The sequence below is a fragment of the Pelophylax lessonae genome (assembly GCF_965119305.1).
Source record: "Pelophylax lessonae genome assembly, chromosome: 6".
Taxonomy (NCBI): domain Eukaryota; kingdom Metazoa; phylum Chordata; class Amphibia; order Anura; family Ranidae; genus Pelophylax; species Pelophylax lessonae.
In genome coordinates, this window is record NC_138773.1 from 118,313,731 (window position 1) to 118,334,438 (window position 20,708).

The 20,708-nt window shown below is 51.1% G+C and overlaps 1 protein-coding gene across 1 annotated transcript in view; it reads left to right on the forward strand.

Annotated features, from left to right (window-relative positions):
- The first annotated feature begins 1,205 nt into the window (after positions 1 to 1,205).
- The window catches only part of ARL6IP1 (ARL6 interacting reticulophagy regulator 1), a 58,003-nt gene continuing 38,500 nt past the window's right edge, over positions 1,206 to 20,708 (forward strand). Inside the window, exon 1 of the mRNA XM_082262266.1 lies at positions 1,206 to 1,362. Within this exon, the coding sequence (XP_082118392.1) occupies positions 1,327 to 1,362 (36 nt within the window). The 5' untranslated portion in view covers positions 1,206 to 1,326. The remainder of the gene's footprint in view (positions 1,363 to 20,708) is intronic.

A 20,708-nucleotide genomic window follows, 5' to 3' on the forward strand; every position in this document is an offset into this window, starting at 1 on the left:
ACAGACGGGGAAGACAGGAGTAGTAATGGCGGCGGCGAAATACAAGCAGGAGCATTCACAAAAAACTGTAACAAGTAAGAATGTTTTTTGGGAGTGCTATATGCGGCGTTTGATTGAAAACACCTAAATTAAGTTATATATTGCGATTTGTAGTTACATTGTCTGAGTTTACTACCACTTTAAGTATCATTACGATTTGACTTGAATTTCACTTTAAAGAGGTTGTAAACTCAGTTAATTTTTTTTTTTTTTTTTACAAGCTGAAAGAGAAACACATAATGAGCTAGTATGCACCGCATACTAGCTCATTATGAAATACTTACCTTAGAACGAGCCCCCGCCCTGCCGCCCGCTTACCTGTATGCCGCCCGCTTACCTGTATGACGGGATCGCGGCATCCGGCCATCTGATTGCAGGCACGCGGGAGCCGACGATCATGGCACGGGTCTCTGAAGGAACGCCACTGGCTGCATGTAAGGTAAATATCTCCTAAACGGTACATGTTTAGGAGATATTTACAGTACCTATAGGTAAGCCTTATCATAGGCTTACCTATAGGTACAAGTTGTAGAGGAAGGTTTACTTCCTCTTTAACAATGCTGCTGTCCAAAGGTGTCTCTCTTGCTCCTCCATCCAGAGTGTAGGCACTCTAAGGAGGTGTGTGTTACTGGCCAAAGAGGGAAAAGCCTAAAAAAAACAAAAACAAAAAAGAAAGCTACTGCAGCCCACATCTGATTGGTAAGCTGGCTGCAATATATTACATCTGTGGTTTTGGGGTTTAATACCATTTTAAGAGTTTGATTCATAGTCCTCATAGAACATGCAATGTGAAATGAAAATCAGGCAATGGGAGAAAACATAAGGCAGATCCTCTGATATATTTGGGATGAGCTTCTATTGGCTGATTTTGAATCTGATCGTACACACATGAGATGTGTGGGTAGTTCCGGTAACCGATCATCATAATTCTCATGTGACATGATCCCTATGAGGAGTACAATAGAACGTGTGTTTCTTTGTAGAATATTCTTCTCTATAGACCCCCCTCTTCTCCTTATATGGAGGCCCCTCTTGTCGCAGCACCTCACTTCCTCTCCTGGAGTTTTCTTATGCAATTCAAATCCGAACCGTCATGTTGTCAGGCAGCGAGCGGCCATTGGCTGTCATGGCGACGTTGAGGCTTGATTGGACCAATGAAAACACGCGTGCTCTCTGCTCCCTAGGCGGCCCGTGTATCGCGGAGGATGCCGGGAGCTCCTTTATATCTCTGGCTCAGCTGAGCGGTTCGGGTAGAGCTGTGTGAGGGCGAGCTGTGTACACAGAACAATGGCGGAGGGGGACAACAGGAGCACCAACCAGCTGGTAAGGGGGGTGCTGTGTGACAGCTGTCAGGGCGCTGCTTGTGCGAGGAGAGGATAGGAGACACGGACAGACGGCCTGCCTGGGCTTGTATTTGGGTTGCGGTTATATAAGAGTACAGTAGGCTTTGATTTCATTTCTATAGCTGTGTACGGAGGTGGTACAGTCCTGGGCTCTGACTGGAATGACTTGCTCGCTTTATAACAGCAGGCCTCAGGAAGGGAGGTGACTGACTGGTGATGTTATCAGACTGCTCAGCAAAACAGGGAAGTCATCATAACGGTGTCTACACCATATACCAGTTCTGTATATCCTATATACATTATATACCAGTTCTGTATATACATTATATCCCAGTTCTGTACATCCTATACACCATATACCAGTTCTGTACATTCTATACATTATATCCCAGTTCTGTACATTCTACACACCATCCATATCCCAGTTCTGTACATTCTATATACACCATATCCCAGTTCTGTACATTCTATATACACCATATCCCAGTTCTGTACATTCTACACACCATCCATATCCCAGTTCTGTACATTCTATATACACCATATCCCAGTTCTGTACATTCCACACACCATATCCCAGTTCTGTACATTCTATACACCATATCCCAGTTCTGTACATTCTATACACCATATCCCAGTTCTGTACATTCTATACACCATATCCCAGTTCTGTACATTCTATACATTATATCCCAGTTCTGTACATTCTATACATTATATCCCAGTTCTGTACATTCTATATACATTGTATCCCAGTTCTGTACATTCCACACATTGTATCCCAGTTCTGTACATTCCACACATTGTATCCCAGTTCTGTACATTGTATCCCAGTTCTGTACATTCTATATACACCATATCCCAGTTCTGTACATTCCACACACCATATCCCAGTTCTGTACATTCCACACACCATATCCCAGTTCTGTACATTCTATACATTATATCCCAGTCTGTACATTCTACACACCATATACCAGTTCTGTACATTCTATATACATTGTATCCCAGTTCTGTACATTCCACACATTATATCCCAGTTCTGTACATTCTATATACACCATATCCCAGTTCTGTACATTCTACACACCATATCCCAGTTCTGTACATTCTATATACATTGTATCCCAGTTCTGTACATTCCACACATTATATCCCAGTTCTGTACATTCCACACATTGTATCCCAGTTCTGTACATTCCACACACCATATCCCAGTTCTGTACATTCCACACACCATATCCCAGTTCTGTACATTCCACACATTGTATCCCAGTTCTGTACATTCTATACACCATATACCAGTTCTGTACATTCCACACATTGTATCCCAGTTCTGTACATTCTATACACCATATACCAGTTCTGTACATTCCACACATTGTATCCCAGTTCTGTACATTCTATATACACCATATACCAGTTCTGTACATTCTATATACACCATATCCCAGTTCTGTACATTCTATACACCATATCCCAGTTCTGTACATTCTATATACACCATATCCCAGTTCTGTACATTCCACACATTGTATCCCAGTTCTGTACATTCCACACATTGTATCCCAGTTCTGTACATTCCACACACCATATCCCAGTTCTGTACATTCTATACACCATATCCCAGTTCTGTACATTCTATATACACCATATACCAGTTCTGTACATTCTATACACCATCCATATCCCAGTTCTGTACATTCTATACATTGTATCCCAGTTCTGTACATTCTATATGTGGGTGTATACACAGTGGTAAATGACTGCCCACTCCCTTCTTCCTCCTCCATGCTCACTAACTAGCTAAACACAATGGAAGTGGGATATTACATGATTGATGGAGGCTTCATCTCCTTGTTGTTCTAAAACACAGGCTGGAGGGGGGTGACACAGCCTACATCAAACAAAACAAATATTTCTCTCATTCTTTGACGGACACAGCTCTTGATCTTCATAACCGTTGGGTTATACTGCCCCCTACAGGAATAGGACACTAGGCAGAAAAAGAATCTTGCTATGGCTTTGGGCAGTCCCAGGGGGTATACTCCCTCTCCCTGCAATAGGTACCCCAGTTTTTTTTGCCCAGTTAGGAGTAAGGACCTAGTTCCTTGCTGGGATCTCTGGTCCTGGAAACTTTTTTTTTAGATAGAAATTTGGATAATCTAAATCCAGTGGTCGCCTCAGTCTCGGCCGCGACATGGCCCCACCGGACAGGGGCTGGCCTGCGAGTTAAATGCCTTGCGAGGTCGCATACGACAGGGTCTCGGCCTGAGTCGAAGTGTTCCTCCTGGCCGTCAGCCTCCCCCCCTTCCCATTTAGATTGTGAGGGGTTCTGTCTGGAGCGGTGCCCGCCTGGTTCCTGGTATGATGAGTAGCTGTACCCCCCCCCCCTCCTTCTGGAGGGCTTTGGGGTGGACGTGGGCTCCTCCTTGGGAGAGTCAGGCCCCGGGTTCCCATCAGGCACCCCCCTTCATCTGTTCCCCATCCTACCCCCCCTCCACCTATGCTGGGGCTGTGTAGTTGGTCTGGTCCACCTCCTGGGGTGGGGGCAGAGCGCTGTGCTGGTGATGGGGGGGGCCCCTCCTCATCCCCTGGTGCGGACTCCTGGTTCTTTTCACTTCCTGATCGCCGCACGTGGTGTGCAGACTGTCCTGGTGGCTTCAGGTGCCTGTTTCTGCTGGGTGATAAGTCTGGCAGGCTTCTCTCCCTCACTGCTGAGGATCGGTTAGTGCTGGTGCCTAGCAACCCGGTGGTGCTGCCAGTGCAGTGGGGGCTGTCCCTGTGCAGTCTTTTACACTTTTTGTGGGATCCCCCTGGTGACTCATTAAGTCTGTGGAGCACATCTCCCCACCTGACCCCCTCTCTGGGACTGCCGGGCCCTCCGGGTCCCAACCATCCATCAATGCACTGATGGCGGTCCTGGAGTCTTTTGTGTCCTGGGTGGAGCTGGTTTTCGAGCGAAGGGCTAGCAAAAAGCACCCACCCCCCGCCTTCCCCTGTCTCATCAGATCCTGAATCGGATTTGGCTGCCACAGGCGTAGGTCATCCTGCTGGGTCTGTGACCACATGCCCAGAACCCTCATATAGTGAGGATGATTCCTCAATATCTGCAACCGCGCACGAAATTTGGAAGTGGACTGTTGAACAAGGCAACCATGATTCCGGTTGAACAGTCCCCGACCTTTTGGTATCCGGCTGACAGGAAGGCAGAGGCTGTAGCCCGCAATATGTACACTCTGGCTGGTTCGGCACTGAGGCCGGTATTAACTATTGCCCTAGTGTCGCAAACTATGACCGAGTGGGCTAAGCGTTTACACGGTCACCTAGAGGGAGAACAGCTGCCCCCCTGCCTTTGCTGAGCTGGTAGACCAGCTGGTCCAGGGGCTGCAGTTTATCTGTGATGTCTCTTTTGGATGCAGCTCCCCTAGTGGCTCGGCTCTCTGTTTCGGCAGTGGTCCTTCATAGTGTCTTTTGGCTTAAATGCTGGTCTGCAGGTCAGAGTTCGAAAAAGGCCTCGACTGATCTCCCCTTTTTAAAGGGGATCGCCTGTTTGGGGCTACCTTGGATGACATCATTAAAGGTCTCACAGAAGGTAAAGGTACTTTCTCTTACGTCCTCCGACAGTCGCCGCCTCTTCATATTCGTCACATATGGGGTATTAGACTTTGCTCCGAAGGAGTAGCTAGGCAACAGAATATGTTAACAATAAAGCTTTAACATATCCCACCCTCAAGGGGTGGTCCCCTCAGTCAATACCCTCCTACTTCCTGCAACCATATCTCAGTTTTAATGTCTAGCTTGTCAGGAGTGGCTGGCTCTCTCTGTGCTGGGACTTTCTGTCCCAGACTCTTTCTTCTTTTTAATATTTTGTTTGAGTTTTCTCTCTACCTTTACTTAGCTGTTATTTTTGTCAGCATTAGTTAGTTCTTCGGACGAAGAGGATCATGCGGACTGGGTCTCGGGCTGATCCCCCTGATCGCAGGTCGTGGGTCAGTGGCTTCCCAGTCTGCCATCGAGCGTTCAGCCAGGTAACGCTCCTGGCACAGTGAACGACCCATCCCTGTTCGGTGCAGGGATGATTGGTGAGGTGGCTACCTCACCGGACGCTGTGCGGTTTCTTAACCGCCATTGTGTGCGTCTTGAATTGCGACTCTCCCTGCCTCATGTGCAGCGGCTTGTTCGCCTGTGCGGGTTCCCCACGCCATGTGAGGTAAGTGTATTTATGTGGGGACCTGTCTGTCTGGGGGGGGTCTCAGTCTGGGACTGTGTAACCTGCCTTTAATCACACTGCTTGTCTCCCTATCTCTCGGCTGCATGCTGTGGGCTGCAAGGGGGGGGGGGAGCTGTATGACACTGTGTGTGTCAGGCTGGGCAGTGTGAGGAGCTGTGTGCTGTGGGGCATGTTTTTTCTTGGCATGTTTGGGCATATACAGCGATCGCTGCGGCGATCTAACATGTATCCTTATATTGGGATGTAATGTGTGTGTTTTTGTGCACTGTGGAGCGGCGTTTTCGGCGCCAAACGACGCCATTTTACCGGCGCCCGCTCCGGCCGCATGGTTTACATGCACGGCGGCCATTTTCTTGTAGCCTCCATAGGCTTACATAGAGCGCCCTGGCAGCATCACTTCCTCTTTCCTGGAACACCGATCGAGGCAGCAGCAGCAGCGGGGTCTCCTCAGGTTTTATCCTTCTATTCTTGCTATCCATTGCCTGTATTCAGTCTGTATATTCCCTGTGGGGGTCTCATTGTGCCTGAGTGTGGTGCGGTGGGCTGCGCTTGCCGCGCTTGCTAAAAGGGGGCAGTTAACCCTTGGTTGTCTGGCATTACAGGGGCAATGGATTCTCAGGAGGGCAAGTTTCCTACAGTATTGGTGGAAAGCCAGGGGACCGCTGCTTCCCCCCCAGGGGGGGATTTAGCCACTATTGTGGCTGGCCTTGCTGCCCAGGTGCAAATGCTGGTGGCTGCTCAATCTACTAAACGGCCCAGAGTTGCTCTGTCCTCTGATTCTGAGGGTGAAGGTGATGGGGCTGTTCTGGCAGGGACCTCCTTATCGGGGTCCCGCTCCTCTCTTGATCTAGTGGGGTCTGAGGTGGAGGCTGAAGTTGAGGGGGTTGATAATTCTCCCCCTGGCTCGCCTGAAGAGCTTGCAATCATGGATGAGTTGATTGCTTCCATTAAGCAGACGCTACGTTTACAGGACGAAGTGTGTCCCCCCGCTGCCTTGGCGGCTTATGGGACGCAGAGGAAACGCAGGACGCCGCAGGTTTTTCCCTGCAATGCTGATTTTCAGCGCGCTGTTAAGGATCAATGGCGCGATCTGCGCAAGCCTTTTGCGGTACCAAGTAAATTCAAGCTGCGTTATCCTTTCTCGCCTGCCACTGATGAACGGTGGTGTGTACCTCCGCCAGTGGATCATGCAATTGCGGTTTTGAACAAAGCCACTGCGATGCCACGGATAGGAGACTGGAGTCTCTTGCCCGTCATACTTATTCTGTTACGGGTTCTATGCTTAAGGCTCTGTTTGCTTCTCTCATGGCGGCCCAGGCGATTGCAAGTTGGACGCAGATGCTTAGGCGCGTCCTAGTGGCCGATTCGGCCTCGGCGGCGACCCTGGATATGGTGGATCAGATCCACCAGGGTGTCATGTATCTGTGTGATGCGGACCTGGACCTGATTCCGTTGGCTGCACGTGTGCACAGCGTGGCGGTGTTGTCTCGCCGCCTGGTTTGGTTAAAATGTTGGTCGGTGGACCAATCTTCACGTAAGACCTTAGCCAATCTGCCTTATGATGGGTCTCGCCTTTTTGGGGAGTCCCTGGATGTGTTGATTAAGGGGATCACCGGAGGTAAGAGCACTCTCTTGCCCCATTTCCCCAAGGCTAAGGGGGCTTCTGGAAAGAAGCATGCTAATTTTCGGCCCCCTCAGGGGTCCTTTCGTGCCTTTCGGCCGCACTACAAGGGCAAACCGTTCAAAGGCCAAGGCTCTCAGAAGAAGCCCTGGTCTGGGAAACAGAAGTCCGGCCAATCCGGACCTGCGGCCCATAACAGTTCGGCCTGAAGGGGCGCCCTCACCCAGTTTTGGGGTGGGGGGACGCTTGCTCGGTTTTCTTCAGCCCTGGTTGGCCCGTGTGCGGGACAGATGGGTTCTGGAAATCGTTCGATCTGGTTACAAGATCGAGTTTCTCTCTCGGCCGGAGAGCAGATTTTTTCCCTCAAATCTTCAATTGTCTCCAGAGCGCCTGCGGGATCTGCACCTGGCGGTGCGGGACCTGAGGGCTCAGGGAGTGGTGGTTCCGGTGCCTCATCGGGACAGATTTCGGGGGTTTTATTCCAATCTGTTCACCGTGCCCAGGAAGGAGGGCAAGGTTCGTCCGATTCTGGACTTGAAGGCTCTGAACCGCTCTGTGCGGGTTCGCAAGTTCCGCATGGAATCCCTGCGGTCGGTGGTGGCTGCCCTGGTTCCGGGGGAATTCATGGCCTCCATCGATTTGAAGGATGCGTACCTTCACATCCCCATATTCGAGGGTCATCAGAGATACCTTCGATTTGCCATTGCGGAGGATCACTACCAGTTCGTGGCGTTGCCCTTTGGTCTCGCCTCGGCTCCGCGGGTCTTCACCAAGGTGCTTGCACCGGTTCTGGCATTATTGAGGGCCCAGGGCATTTCTGTCCTGGGGTATCTGGACGACATTCTGGTTCGGTCTGCGACCAGACAGGGTCTGGAGGAGGACCTGTCTGTCACAATGCAAACTCTGCAGGAGTTTGGTTGGACGATAAATGTTCCAAAGTCGACACTGAGTCCGTCGGTTCGTCTTCCCTATCTGGGAATGATACTGGACTCGGTGCAGGCGAAGGTCTTCCTGCCGGAAGACAAGCTCAGGACTCTTCAGGAGGAGGTCAGGTCCCTCAGGGACGTTCCACACTCGTCTCTGCGGACGTGCATGAGATGTCTGGGATTGATGGTCTCAGCCTTCGAGGCGATTCCTTTCGCGCAGTTTCACACGCGGGGTCTCCAAGCGGAGATCCTGTCCAGGTGGGACGGGCGACCTCAATCTCTGGATCTTCAGATCTCGTTGAGTCATCGCACCAGGGAAAACCTTCTGTGGTGGCTCCAGTCCCCGTTGGTGTCCGGGGGCAAGTCGTTTCGTCCAATCTCATGGACGGTAATCACCACGGATGCCAGCCTGTCGGGCTGGGGTGGTGTTCTGGGCGTTCTGTCCGCCCAGGGGACCTGGTCGGAGGGGGAATCTTCCCTCCCGATCAACATTCTGGAGTTGCGTGCGATAAGGCTCTGTCTTCATCGCTGGACGGACCGGCTGCAGGGCTGCCCGGTTCGGGTGCAGACGGACAATGCCACGGCGGTGGCCTACATCAACCACCAAGGGGGCACCAGGAGTGCCCGAGCGGCTCGAGAAGTGGCCGACATTCTGTCCTGGGCCGAGACTCATGTTCCGGCGATAACGGCGGTTCACATTCCGGGATTGGAGAACTGGCAGGCGGACTATCTGAGTCGCCAGACCCTGGATCAGGGGGAATGGTCTCTCCACCCGGCTGTCTTCCAGATGTTGTGCGCGAAGTGGGGTCTTCCAGATGTGGACCTGTTCGCGTCTCGTCTCAACAACAAGGTGAGAAGGTTCGTGGCAAGGACGCGCGACCCTCGGGCAGACGCGTTAGTGGCCCCGTGGCATCGGTACAGGCTGATGTACGCGTTCCCACCGATTCAGTTGCTGTCCAGGTTCCTTCGCAGGTTACTCTCGGAACGCAACACAGTGATTCTTGTGGCACCAGACTGGCCTCGCCGGTCCTGGTACGCAGACCTCGTGAATCTGGCGGTCGACGCCCCTTGGCGTCTACCTCTTCGAGACGATCTACTGTCTCAGGGACCGATTTACCATCCTGCTTTACAGTCGCTGGCTTTGACGGCCTGGCTGTTGAGACCGAGGTCCTGAAGGAGAAGGGTCTCTCTCCAGAGGTCGTTCATACTTTGATCAACGCGAGGAAGTCTTCCTCGGGGAAGGTTTATTACCGTACTTGGAAGGCCTATTTTGCCTGGTGTGAGTCCAGGGGGTTTTCACCCCGCACGTACTCGGTTTCCCGTGTGCTGTCTTTCCTTCAGACGGGTGTCGATCAGCGCTTGGCGCTGGCTACGATTAAGGGTCAGGTGTCTGCGCTGGCCGTTCTGTTTCAACGTCCCGTGGCTTCCAACTCCTTGGTTGGCACTTTTATTCAGGGTGTGCGGCATCTGGTTCCTCCTAGGAGGGATCCTTTGCCCCCTTGGGACTTGAATCTCGTTCTATCTGTGTTACAACGTGCTCCTTTTGAACAGATCAGGGAGATCTCGTTGTCTATGTTGTCCGAAAAGGTCGCCTTTTTGGTGGCGATCACTTCGGCTCGCAGAGTGTCGGAACTGGCGGCTTTGTCCTGCAAGTCTCCGTACCTGGTTGTTCATTTGGATAAGGTGGTCTTGCGACCTAATCCTTCTTTTCTGCCGAAACGAGTTTCGGAATTCCATCTTAATGAGGATATTGTCTTGCCTTCGTTGTGCACGAAGCCTAAACATCCAAAGGAGGTGAGATTGCACTCTCTGGATGTTGTTCGGGCGATAAGGGTTTACCTTAAATCGACTGAGTCTTTTCGTAAGACGGACTCCTTGTTTGTTCTTCCAGAGGGTCCTCGGAAGGGCATGGCGGCTTCGGCCTCTACCATCGCCAAATGGATCAGGCAGACCATTGAACAGGCCTATGCTTTGCAAGGGAAGGTTCCCCCTGTGCCTGTGAAGGCGCACTCTACTAGATCTCTGAGTACGTCTTGGGCCTGTCGTCATGGGGCTTCTGTAGCCCAGGTGTGTAAGGCGGCGACTTGGTCGACCGTGCACACTTTCACGAAATTCTACAAAGTAGATGTTCAGGCATCGGCGGATGCTTCCTTTGGCCGCAAGGTTCTTAGTGCGGCTGTTCCCTAGGGTCCCTTGTTGGGGACTCCTGGCTGTTGGGATATCTTTTGTATCCCCTGGTTTTTTGTCTTTTCCTGGGTTGTTGCTCCTGTTGAGCACTTATTTTTGCTGTTGCCCAGCTGGTTTCCTTCCTTTGGTAAGGTTCCTTTCTTTGATGTGGAGACTGCGTTGCCTTTCGGCGCGGATGCGTTTCCCACCCCTCATGTTTGCACTGCTTTGGGACGTCCCCATATGTGACGAATATGAAGAGGCGGCGACTGTCGGAGGACGTAAGAGAAAACGGAATTTTTGTAAAATCTTACCTGTAAAATTCCTTTCTCTGAGTCCTCCGACAGTCGCCGCCCCCGCCCCTCTTTTGGGGTTTAAATGTATACTCTACTGCTATTCCACTAAAACTGAGATATGGTTGCAGGAAGTAGGAGGGTATTGACTGAGGGGACCACCCCTTGAGGGTGGGATATGTTAAAGCTTTATTGTTAACATATTCTGTTGCCTAGCTACTCCTTCGGAGCAAAGTCTAATACCCCATATGTGACGAATATGAAGAGGCGGCGACTGTCGGAGGACTCAGAGAAAGGAATTTTACAGGTAAGATTTTACAAAAATTCCGTTTTCTCTTACGTCCTCCGACAGTCGCCGCCACTTCATATTCATCACTAATGGGGTTATTGACCTTTGCTCCGTAGGAGTAGCTAGGCAACAAAATAGTTAATATCAAAGCTTTTAGCATATCCCACCCCTAGGGGGTGGTCCCCTCAGTCAATACCTCCCTGCTTCCTGCATTCCCAACTCAGTTTCTAATGCCTAGCTTAGGAGTAGGCTGGCTGTTCCTGTGCTGGGGCTCTCAGTCTCAGCTTCTTTTCTCTTTTTGATTTTATTTGGAGTTTTTTTCTCTTTCTTTTACTTAGCTGTTTATTTTCAGCATTAGTTAGCTTCTTCTGATGAAGATGATCGTGCGGAGCTGGGTCTCGGACTGGCCACCCTGGATCTCAGGGCTCAGGGCCAGGGGTTTCCCAGCCTGCCATTGAGCGTTCAGCATAGGTTTCCCTGGCACATTGAACGACCCATCCCTGTTCGCTGCAGGGATGCGATCTGTGAGGTGGCTACCTCACTGGACGCCATTGCGGTTTCGCACCGCAGTTCCACTGCGTCCTGGCTGCGACACTCCCTGTCCTCAGTACAGCGGTTTGGTCGCTGGAGCAGGCTCCCCACGCCGTCCGGACTGGTAAGTGTATCTCTATGTGGGGACCTGTCTATTGGGTGTCAGTCTGGGACTGTGTGACCCTGCATGTCTGTGTGGCTGCTGAGCTCCCTGTCAGTTCCTGTGTGGATTCCCTGCCTGTGTGTGGGCTGCGAGGGGGGGGGGGGCTCTTCTGCTCTGCTGAGTGCATACCTGAAGCAGTCTGGTTTTGGACATGATGCGCGGCGATCCGCCCTTTTTTTGCGGCAGAATGATGGTGGCCGGTCCTGTGTGGTAAGGCGCAGCGTTTTGGCGCCAAACACCGCCATTTTAGCGGCGATCGATCAGGACACGTGCGCCGCCATTTTCTATTTGCCTATGGAGTCCTCAGCCGAGCGGCCATGTTTGTGTAGCCTTACATAGGCTTTACAGGGGCGGTCAGTCAATGCATCACTTCCTTTTGCTCTGGGACAGCGATCGGTGCAGAAGCCTGTGTGATCTCTCCAGGTTTTACCTTTCCATTTTCCTGTATTCCTTGCCTAGTGTTCTTATCCCTGTGGGGGTCGGTGTATTCAGTGGGTGCGGTGGGCTACGCTCGCCGCGATCTTAAAGGGGCAGTTCTCCTTTTTTCCTAATACTACTGGGGCATGGATTCTCAGGATTGCAAGTTTCCTCCCACCTTCGTGGGGGGCCAAGGGGCTGCTGCATCCCCCGAGGGGGCTGATCTGGCTACTATTGTGGCAAATTTGGCTGCTCAGGTGCAGATGCTGGTGGCTGATCGATCCACAAAACGGCCCAGAGTGTCAATTTCCTCTGATTCAGAGGGCGATGGGGCTGCTATGGCTGGAGTGCCCTTCTCAGGGTCTCACTCATCTCTAGACCTTGTGGGGTCTGAGGGGGAGGCTGAGGTGGAGGGGGTTGATAATTCTCCCCCTGGCTCGTCTGAAGAGCTTGCACTCATGGATGAGTTGGTTGCTTCTATCAAGCAAACGCTGCATTTGCAGGATGAACCATGTCCTCCTGTTTTAATGTCCTCTTATGGGACGCAAAGGAAACACAAAACATCGCAGGTTTTTCCTTGCTCTGCGTAATTTTTAGCGTGCGGTTGATGAGCAATGGCGCAATTTTAAAAAAGCCTTTTGCTGTGCCGAGTAGGTTCAAACTGCGTTATCCATTTACACCCGCCACGGATGAGCGCTGGTGTGTGCCGCCTCAGGTGGATCATGCAGTGGCGATTTTTAAAATCCACTGCGATCCCGGCTGAGGATACCCCGGTGTTCCGGGACCCTACGGACAGGGGATTGGAGTCTCTGGCCCGTCATTCTTATACGGTTGCTGGCTCTTTGCTGAAGCCGATTTTTTTTGCTTCCATTATGGCAGCCCAGGCTATTGCGGATTGGACGCAGGTGCTCAGGCGCACCCTGGTGGCTGACTCTGCCCCGCCGACAACTTTGGCTATGGTGGATCAGATTCATCAGGGTGTCATGTATTTGTGTGATGCGGACTTAGATTTGGTCCCTTTTGGCTGTGCGTCTTTCAAGTGTGGCGGTATTGAACCGTCGCCTGATATGGCTGAAATGTTGGTCGGTTGACCAATCATCTCGCAAGACTTTGGCTAATTTGCCCTACGCGGGATCTCGCCTTTTTGGCGAATCTTTGGATACTCTGATAAAGGGTATTTCTGGGGGTAAGAGCACTCTCCTGCCCCAGACTCACAAGAATAAGTTTGTTCGCGGTAAGAAGAATGCCTCCTTTAGGCCCTCTCAGGGGTCCTTTCGTGCCTTTCGGTCGCACTATAAGGGCAAGCCCTTCAAGGGACAAGGCTCCCAGAAGAAGCCGTGGACGGGTAAGCAGAAGTCCGGCCAGTCCGGGTCCGCTGCCCATAACAATGCGGCCTGAAGGGGCGCCCTCACCCGGTTCTGGGGTGGGGGGACGTTTGCTCGGTTTTCTTCAACCCTGGCTGGACCGCATTCGGGACAGGTGGGTTCAGGAAATCGTTCGATCTGGTTACAAGATCGAGTTTCTCTCTCGGCCGGCGGGCAGATTTTTCCCCTCAAACCTTCAGCTGGCTCCGGAGCGCTTGCGGGATCTGCACCTGGCGGTGCGGGACCTGCGGGCCCGGGGAGTGGTTGTTCCGGTGTCTCATCGGGACAGATTTCGGGGGTTCTATTCCAATCTGTTCACTGTGCCCAGAAAGGAGGGCAAGGTACGTCCCATTCTGGACTTGAAAGCTCTGAACCACTTTGTGCGGGTTCGCAAGTTTCGTATGGAATCCCTGCGCTCGGTGGTGGCTGCCCTGGTTCCGGGGGAATTCATGGCCTCCATCGATTTGAAGGATGCGTATCTTCACATTCCAATTTTTGAGGGTCACCAGAGGTACCTTCGATTCGCCATTGCGGAAGATCACTACCAATTTGTGGCGTTACCCTTCGGTCTCGCTTCGGCTCCGCGGGTTTTCACCAAGGTGCTTGCGCCGGTCTTGGCTTTGCTGAGAGCCCAGGGCATCTCTGTCTTGGGGTATCTGGACGATATCTTGATTCAGTCAGCGACCAGTCGGGGCCTGGTGACGACCTGTCCATCACGATGCAGACTCTGCAGGAGTTCGGTTGGACGATAAATTTCCCGAAGTCAACGTTGTGTCCGTCTGTTCGTCTTCCCTACCTGGGAATGATACTGGACTCTGTTCAAGCGAAGGTTTTCCTGCCGGAAGACAAGCTCCAGACACTTCAGAGCGAAGTCAGGTCCCTCAGGGACAATCAGTGCTCGTCCCTCCGGACGTGTATGAGGTGTCTGGGATTGATGGTCTCGGCTTTCGAGGCGATTCCCTTCGCCCAGTTTCACACGCGGGATCTTCAGGCGGAGGTCCTGGCCAAGTGGGACGGGCGTCCGCATTCTCTGGATCTGCGGATTTCGTTGAGCCGCCTCACCCGAAGGGGTCTTTTGTGGTGGCTCCAGTCCACGGCGGTGTCGGGGGGGCAAGTCTTTTCGTCCTTTGTCGTGGACGGTGATCACCATGGATGCCAGCCTGTCGGGCTGGGGTGGTGTCCTGGGCGTTCTGTCCACCCAGGGAACTTGGTCGGGGGAGGAATCCTCCCTTCCGATCAACATTCTGGAATTGCGAGCAATACATCTCTGTCTTCTGCGTTGGAGGGACAGACTTCAAGGCTGTCCGGTTCAGGTGCAGACGGACAATGCCACACAATGGCCTACATCAACCACCAAGGGGGCACCAGGAGTGCCCGCGCGGCTCGGGAAGTGGCCGACATTCTGTCTTGGGCCGAGATGCACGTCCCGGTGATAACGGCGGTTCACATTCCGGGAGTGGAGGACTGGCAGGCGGATTATCTGAGTCGCCAGACCCTGGACCAGGGAGAATGGTCCCTTCACCCGGATGTTTTTCAGATGCTGTGCGCGAAGTGGGGGTCCCCAGATGTGGACCTGTTCGCGTCTCGTCTGAACAACAAGGTGGAAAGGTTCGTAGCAAGGACGCGCGATCCTCGGGCAGACGCGTTAGTGACGTCCTGGAGTCAGTATCGTCTGATGTATGCCTTTCCACCGATTCAGCTGCTATCCAGGTTCCTTCGCAGGTTGGCCTCGGAACCGCGCACGGTGATTCTGGTGGCACCGGACTGGCCTCGCCGGTCTTGGTACACAGATCTCCTGAATCTGGCGGTCGACGCTCCGTGGCGTCTGCCTCTTCGAGAAGATCTCCTGTCTCAAGGACCGATATTCCATCCTGCTTTACAGTCGCTGGCTTTAACGGCCTTGCTGTTGAAAGCCAGGTCCTGAAGGATAGGGGTCTCTCCCCTGAGGTCACTCCCACTTTGATCAAGGCTAGAAAAGCCTCTTCGGGGAAGATTTACTACCGTACTTGGAAGGCGTATTTTGCCTGGTGTGAGTCCAGGGGGTATTCCCCTCGCTCGTACTCGGTATCGAGAGTGTTGGATTTCCTCCAAACTGGAGTGGACCAGCGGTTGGTGTTGGCCACGATTAAGGGTCAGATTTCTGCGCTGGCCTTCTTTTTCAGCGCCCTGTGGCGTCTAATTCTTTGGTTAGCACCTTTGTTCAAGGGGTGCGACATCTGGTCCCTCCTAGGAGGGAGCCTTTGCCTCCATGGGACTTGATCCTTGTTCTGTCTGTGTTGCAACATGCTCCTTTTGAAAAGCTCAGGGAGATCTCGTTGTCTATGTTGTCCAAGAAGGTCGCCTTTTTGGTGGCGATCACTTCAGCTCGCAGAGTGTCGGAGCTGGCAGCTTTGTCCTGCAGATCTCCATACTTGGTGATTCACTTAGATAAGGTGGTCTTGCGACCTAACCCGTCTTTTCTTCCGAAAAGGATCTCGGACTTTCACCTCAATGAGGACATTGTCTTGCCTTCGCTTTGCACGAAGCCTACACATCCGAAGGAGGTGGCTTTGCATTCCTTGGATGTTGTTCGGGCGATCAGGGTTTACCTGTCATCGACTAAATCCTTTCGCAAGTCGGATTCTCTATTTGTCCTTCCAGAGGGACCTCGGAAGGGCATGGCGGCGTCGGCTTCTACCATCGCCAAATGGATCAGACAGACCATTGAGCAGGCATATGCTTTGAAGGGACGAGTTCCTCCCATGCCTGTGAAGGCGCACTCTACCAGATCTCTGAGTACGTCTTGGGCCTGTCATCATCGGGCTTCTGTGGCCCAGGTGTGTAAGGCGGCGACTTGGTCGTCCATTCACACCTTCTCAAAATTCTACAAAGTGGATGTTCAGGCATCGGCAGATGCTTCCTTTGGCCGCAAAGTTCTTAGTGCGGCAGTGATTTAGGGTCCCTTGTTTTGGACCTTTGGCCGTTGGGATGTTTTTATCCTTAGGTTACTTGTTTTCCTGGGTTGTTGCTTCTGTTGAGCAAGTTTTTTTTTCATGTTGCCCAGTTGGTTTTCTTACCTTGGTAAGGTTCCTTTCTCTGATGTGGATACTGCGTAGCTTTAGGCGCGGCTGCTCTTTTTCCCACCCCTCATGTTTACACTGCTATGGGACGTCCCCATTAGTGATGAATATGAAGTGGCGGCGACTGTCGGAGGACGTAAGAGAAAACGGAATTTTTGTAAAATCTTACCTGTAAAATTCCTTTCTCTGAGTCCTCCGACAGTCGCCGCCCCCGCCCCGCCCCTCTTTTGGGGTTTGTTTATGTACTCTACTGCTATGCTACTGAAACTGAGTTGGGAATGCAGGAAGCAGGGAGGTATTGACTGAGGGGACCACCCCCTAGGGGTGGGATATGCTAAAAGCTTTGATATTAACTATTTTGTTGCCTAGCTACTCCTACGGAGCAAAGGTCAATAACCCCATTAGTGATGAATATGAAGTGGCGGCGACTGTCGGAGGACTCAGAGAAAGGAATTTTACAGGTAAGATTTTACAAAAATTCAGTTTTTCTTCCGCAGGCTACTAAGGGCAAGGAACCTCGTAGACGTGGGATCTCCTTCTTCTCTGCCCCTTAAAAGGTTTTTTTCATCCATCAGGGTCGACTGACAAGGGCTCGAAGTTGTTCAGGGTCTCTTCTGGAGGATCCAAACTAACCTGGTCTGGCAAGCCGAGAGCAGGCTTCTCCAGACCAGCGACAAGGCTCTTTCAGCCTGAAGGTGTGTCCTCACCCATATCGGGGTGGGGGGATGGTTCTTTCCTTCCAACTTGCGCCTGTCCCCGGACCATTTTACAGGGTCTGTTTGGGGCAGTACAAGACCTGTTGCTTCAAGGTGCGATTGTCCCGGGTTCCGACTTTGGAACGTTTTCAGGGTTTTTATCAAACCTGTTTACAGTTCCCAGGAAGGAAGGCAAGGTTCCAATCCTGGAGCTCAAGGCGCTAAACTGCTTTGTGCGGTTGCAGAACTTCAGGATGGAGTCCATTCACACGGTGGTGGCATCCCTGCATCAGGGGGATTTTCTTGCCTCTATGGACATTTCTTACAAACCCGATTCCAAAAAAGTTGTGAATAAAAACAGAATGCAAATTCAAATTTCAATATTTTATTCAAAATACAACATAGATGACATATCAAATGTTTAAACTGAGAAAATGTATAATTGTAAGGGAAAAATAAGTTTGATTTTAAAATTTCATGGCATCAACACATCTCAAATAAGTTGGGACGAGGCCATATTTACCACTGTGTGGCATCCCCTCTTCTTTTTAGAACAGTCTGGGGACTGAGGAGACAAGTTGCTCAAGTTTAGGAATAGGAATGTTGTCCCATTCTTGTCTAATACAGGCTTCTAGTTGCTCAACTTTCTTAGGTCCTCTTTGTCACATCCTTCTCTTTATGATGCGCCAAATGTTTTCTATGGGTGAAAGATCTGGACTGCAGGCTGGCCATTTCAGTACTGGATCCTTCTTCTACGCAGCTATGATGTTGTAATTGATGCAGTATGTGGTCTGGCATTGTCATGTTGGAAAATGCAAGGTCTTCCCTGAAAGAGACGACGTCTGGATGGGAGCATATGTTGTTCTAGAACTTTGATATACCTTTCAGTATTGATGGTGCCTTTCCAGATGTGTAAGCTGCCCATGCCACATGCACTCATGCAACCCCATACCATCAGAGATGCAGGTTTCTGAACTGATCCCTGATGACAACTTGGGTTGTCCTTGTCCTCTTTAGTCTGGATGACATGGCGTCCCAGTTTTCCAAAAAGAACTTCAAATTTTGATTTGTCTGACCACAGAACAGTTTTCCACTTTGCCACAGTCCATTTTAAATGAGCCTTGTCCCAGAGAAAACACCTGTGCTTCTGGATCATGTTTAGATGTGGTTTCTTTTTTGGCCTATAGGGTTTTAGCCGGCAATGGTGAATAGTACAGTGGATTGTGTTCACCAGCAATGTTTTCTGAAAGTTTTCCTGAGCCCATGTTGTGATTTCCATTACAGTAGCATTCCTGTATGTGATGCAGTGCCGTCTAAGGGCCCCGAAGATCACGGCATCCAGTATGGTTTTCCGGCCTTGACCCTTACGCACAGAGATGGTTCCAGATTCTCTGAATCTTTGGATGATGATATGCACTGCAGATGATAACTTCAAACTCTTTGCAATTTTTCTCTGAGAAACTCCTTTCTATTTTTTTGCCGCAGCATTGGGGGAATTGGTGATCCTCTGCCCATCTTGACTTCCGAGAGGCTCTTTTATACCCAATCATGTTGCCAATTGACCTAATAAGTTGCAAATTGGTCCTCCCAGCTGTTCCTTATATGTACATTTAACTTTTCCGGCCTCTTATTGCTACCTGTCCCAACTTTTTTGGAATGTGTAGCTCTCATAAAATCCAAAATGAGCCAATATTTGGCATGACATTTCAAAATGTCTCACTTTCAACATTTGATATGTTATCTATATCATTTTGTGAATAAAATATAAGCCTCTGAGATTTGTAAATTAGTCCATTCCTTTTTTACTCACAATTTGTACAGTGTCCCAACTTTTTTGGAATTTGGATTTGTACTTTCACATTCCAATATGTGCCGGTCACCAGTGCTTCCTCCGTTTAGCCATAGGAGAGGAGCATTACCAGTTCGTGGCGTTGCCCTTTGGTCTCGCCGCCGCTCCTCAGGTCTTCACAAAGGTGTTTGCCCCTGTGCTGGCATTGTTACGTCAGCGAGGGATTGCAGTGCTGGGTTACATAGATGACCTCTTGTGAGCAGAGTCCCCTACTGCGTTGCTGGACAACGTGGAAATCACTGTACGGACTCTGAGGGAGTTCAGCTGGCTTCTAAATTATCAGAAGTCTGCTCTGGTTCCTTACACAAAGCTGGACTATCTGGGTCTGAGTCTTGACTTGGCTCTAGCCAGAGTGTTCTTCCTCTGGACAAACTCCAGAAATTGCATGCTGCGATTAATCTCCTGCTGTCCAGCAGGTGGTCCTCCCTCCGGACCTGCATGCCGGAGCTGGGCCTGATGGTTTCTACCTTTTTTTAAGGCGGTCCTGTTTTGCATAGTTCCATACGAGGTCTCAAGGGAGATATTGGCCAAATGGGGGTCTCAAGGGAGATCTTGGCCAAATGGGACAAGTGTCCAAAGTCTCTGGACAATTAAACTCGGCTGAGCCGAAAAACAAAAGGGTCTGCTGGCTTTGCTCTCCAAATCCTTTCTCCCCCCCTGTATTGGACAGTAGTTACCACGGATGCCAGTCTGTCCGGGTGGGGAGGTTTCCTGGGTCAGAACTCCGCTCAGGGAGTTTTGGACTCTGGAAGAATCCAGACTCCGATCAATCTCCTGGAACTCCGGGCTATCGGACTGTGCCTGAATCACTCGAGGGATCGCCTTCAGGGGTGTCCAGTGTGGAATCAGACAACGCCATGGCTGTGGCTTATATCCACCACCAGGGTGGAACAAGAAGTGTGTTGGCAGCTCTGGAGGTAGCCAGCATTCTCCGGTGGGTAGAACATTTTGTGGCATCTCGGCTCAACAGGAATGCTAGCGGATGCCACAGATGCGCTGGTGGCCCCCTTGGGCCATTATCGTCTGCTTTATGCCTTCCCTCCTCTTAAGCTTCTGCAGAGACTCTTGTGCAGGATCGAGGCCGAAGGAATTCCGGTCATTCTAGTGGCTCCGGATTGGCCTCACCGGTATTGGTACTCCGACCTGGTGCTGGTCGCCGACGCCCCTTGGGACTCCCTATCAGGGAGGATCTGCTGTCCCAAGGGCTCGTCTTCCATGCTGCTTTACAGTTGCTGGCTTTGACGACTTGGCTGTTGAAATCCAGGTGCTGAAGGATAGAGGTTTGTCTGGGTCGGTGATCCCTATATTAAAAGCTAGGAAGTCTCTTAGGAAGACCTACCATTGTACGTGAAAAATGTACAGTTCGTGGTGTGAGTCGCTTGGTGTTCTCCCTTGCTCTTTCTCAGTGGCTCGGGTCTTGACCTTACTTCAACAGGGGGTTGAGCAGAAATGGACTTTGAGTACCTTTTTAGGGCCAGGTGTCGGCCTTGGGTCTTTTTTCAATGACCCTTGACCATGCACTCCCTGTACTTTTTTTTTTTTTTTTTTTTTTAAATTCAGGGGTTTGACGTTTTACTCCACCAGTGCGGTCCCCCCTACCGCCTTGGGATCTCAACTTGGTGCTTTCAGCTCTCCAGAAGCCTCCCTTTTGAAAATATTCGGAAGATCCCCCTGCTTACACTGTCCCGCTTCTGTGCACAGGATGTCGGAATTGGCAGG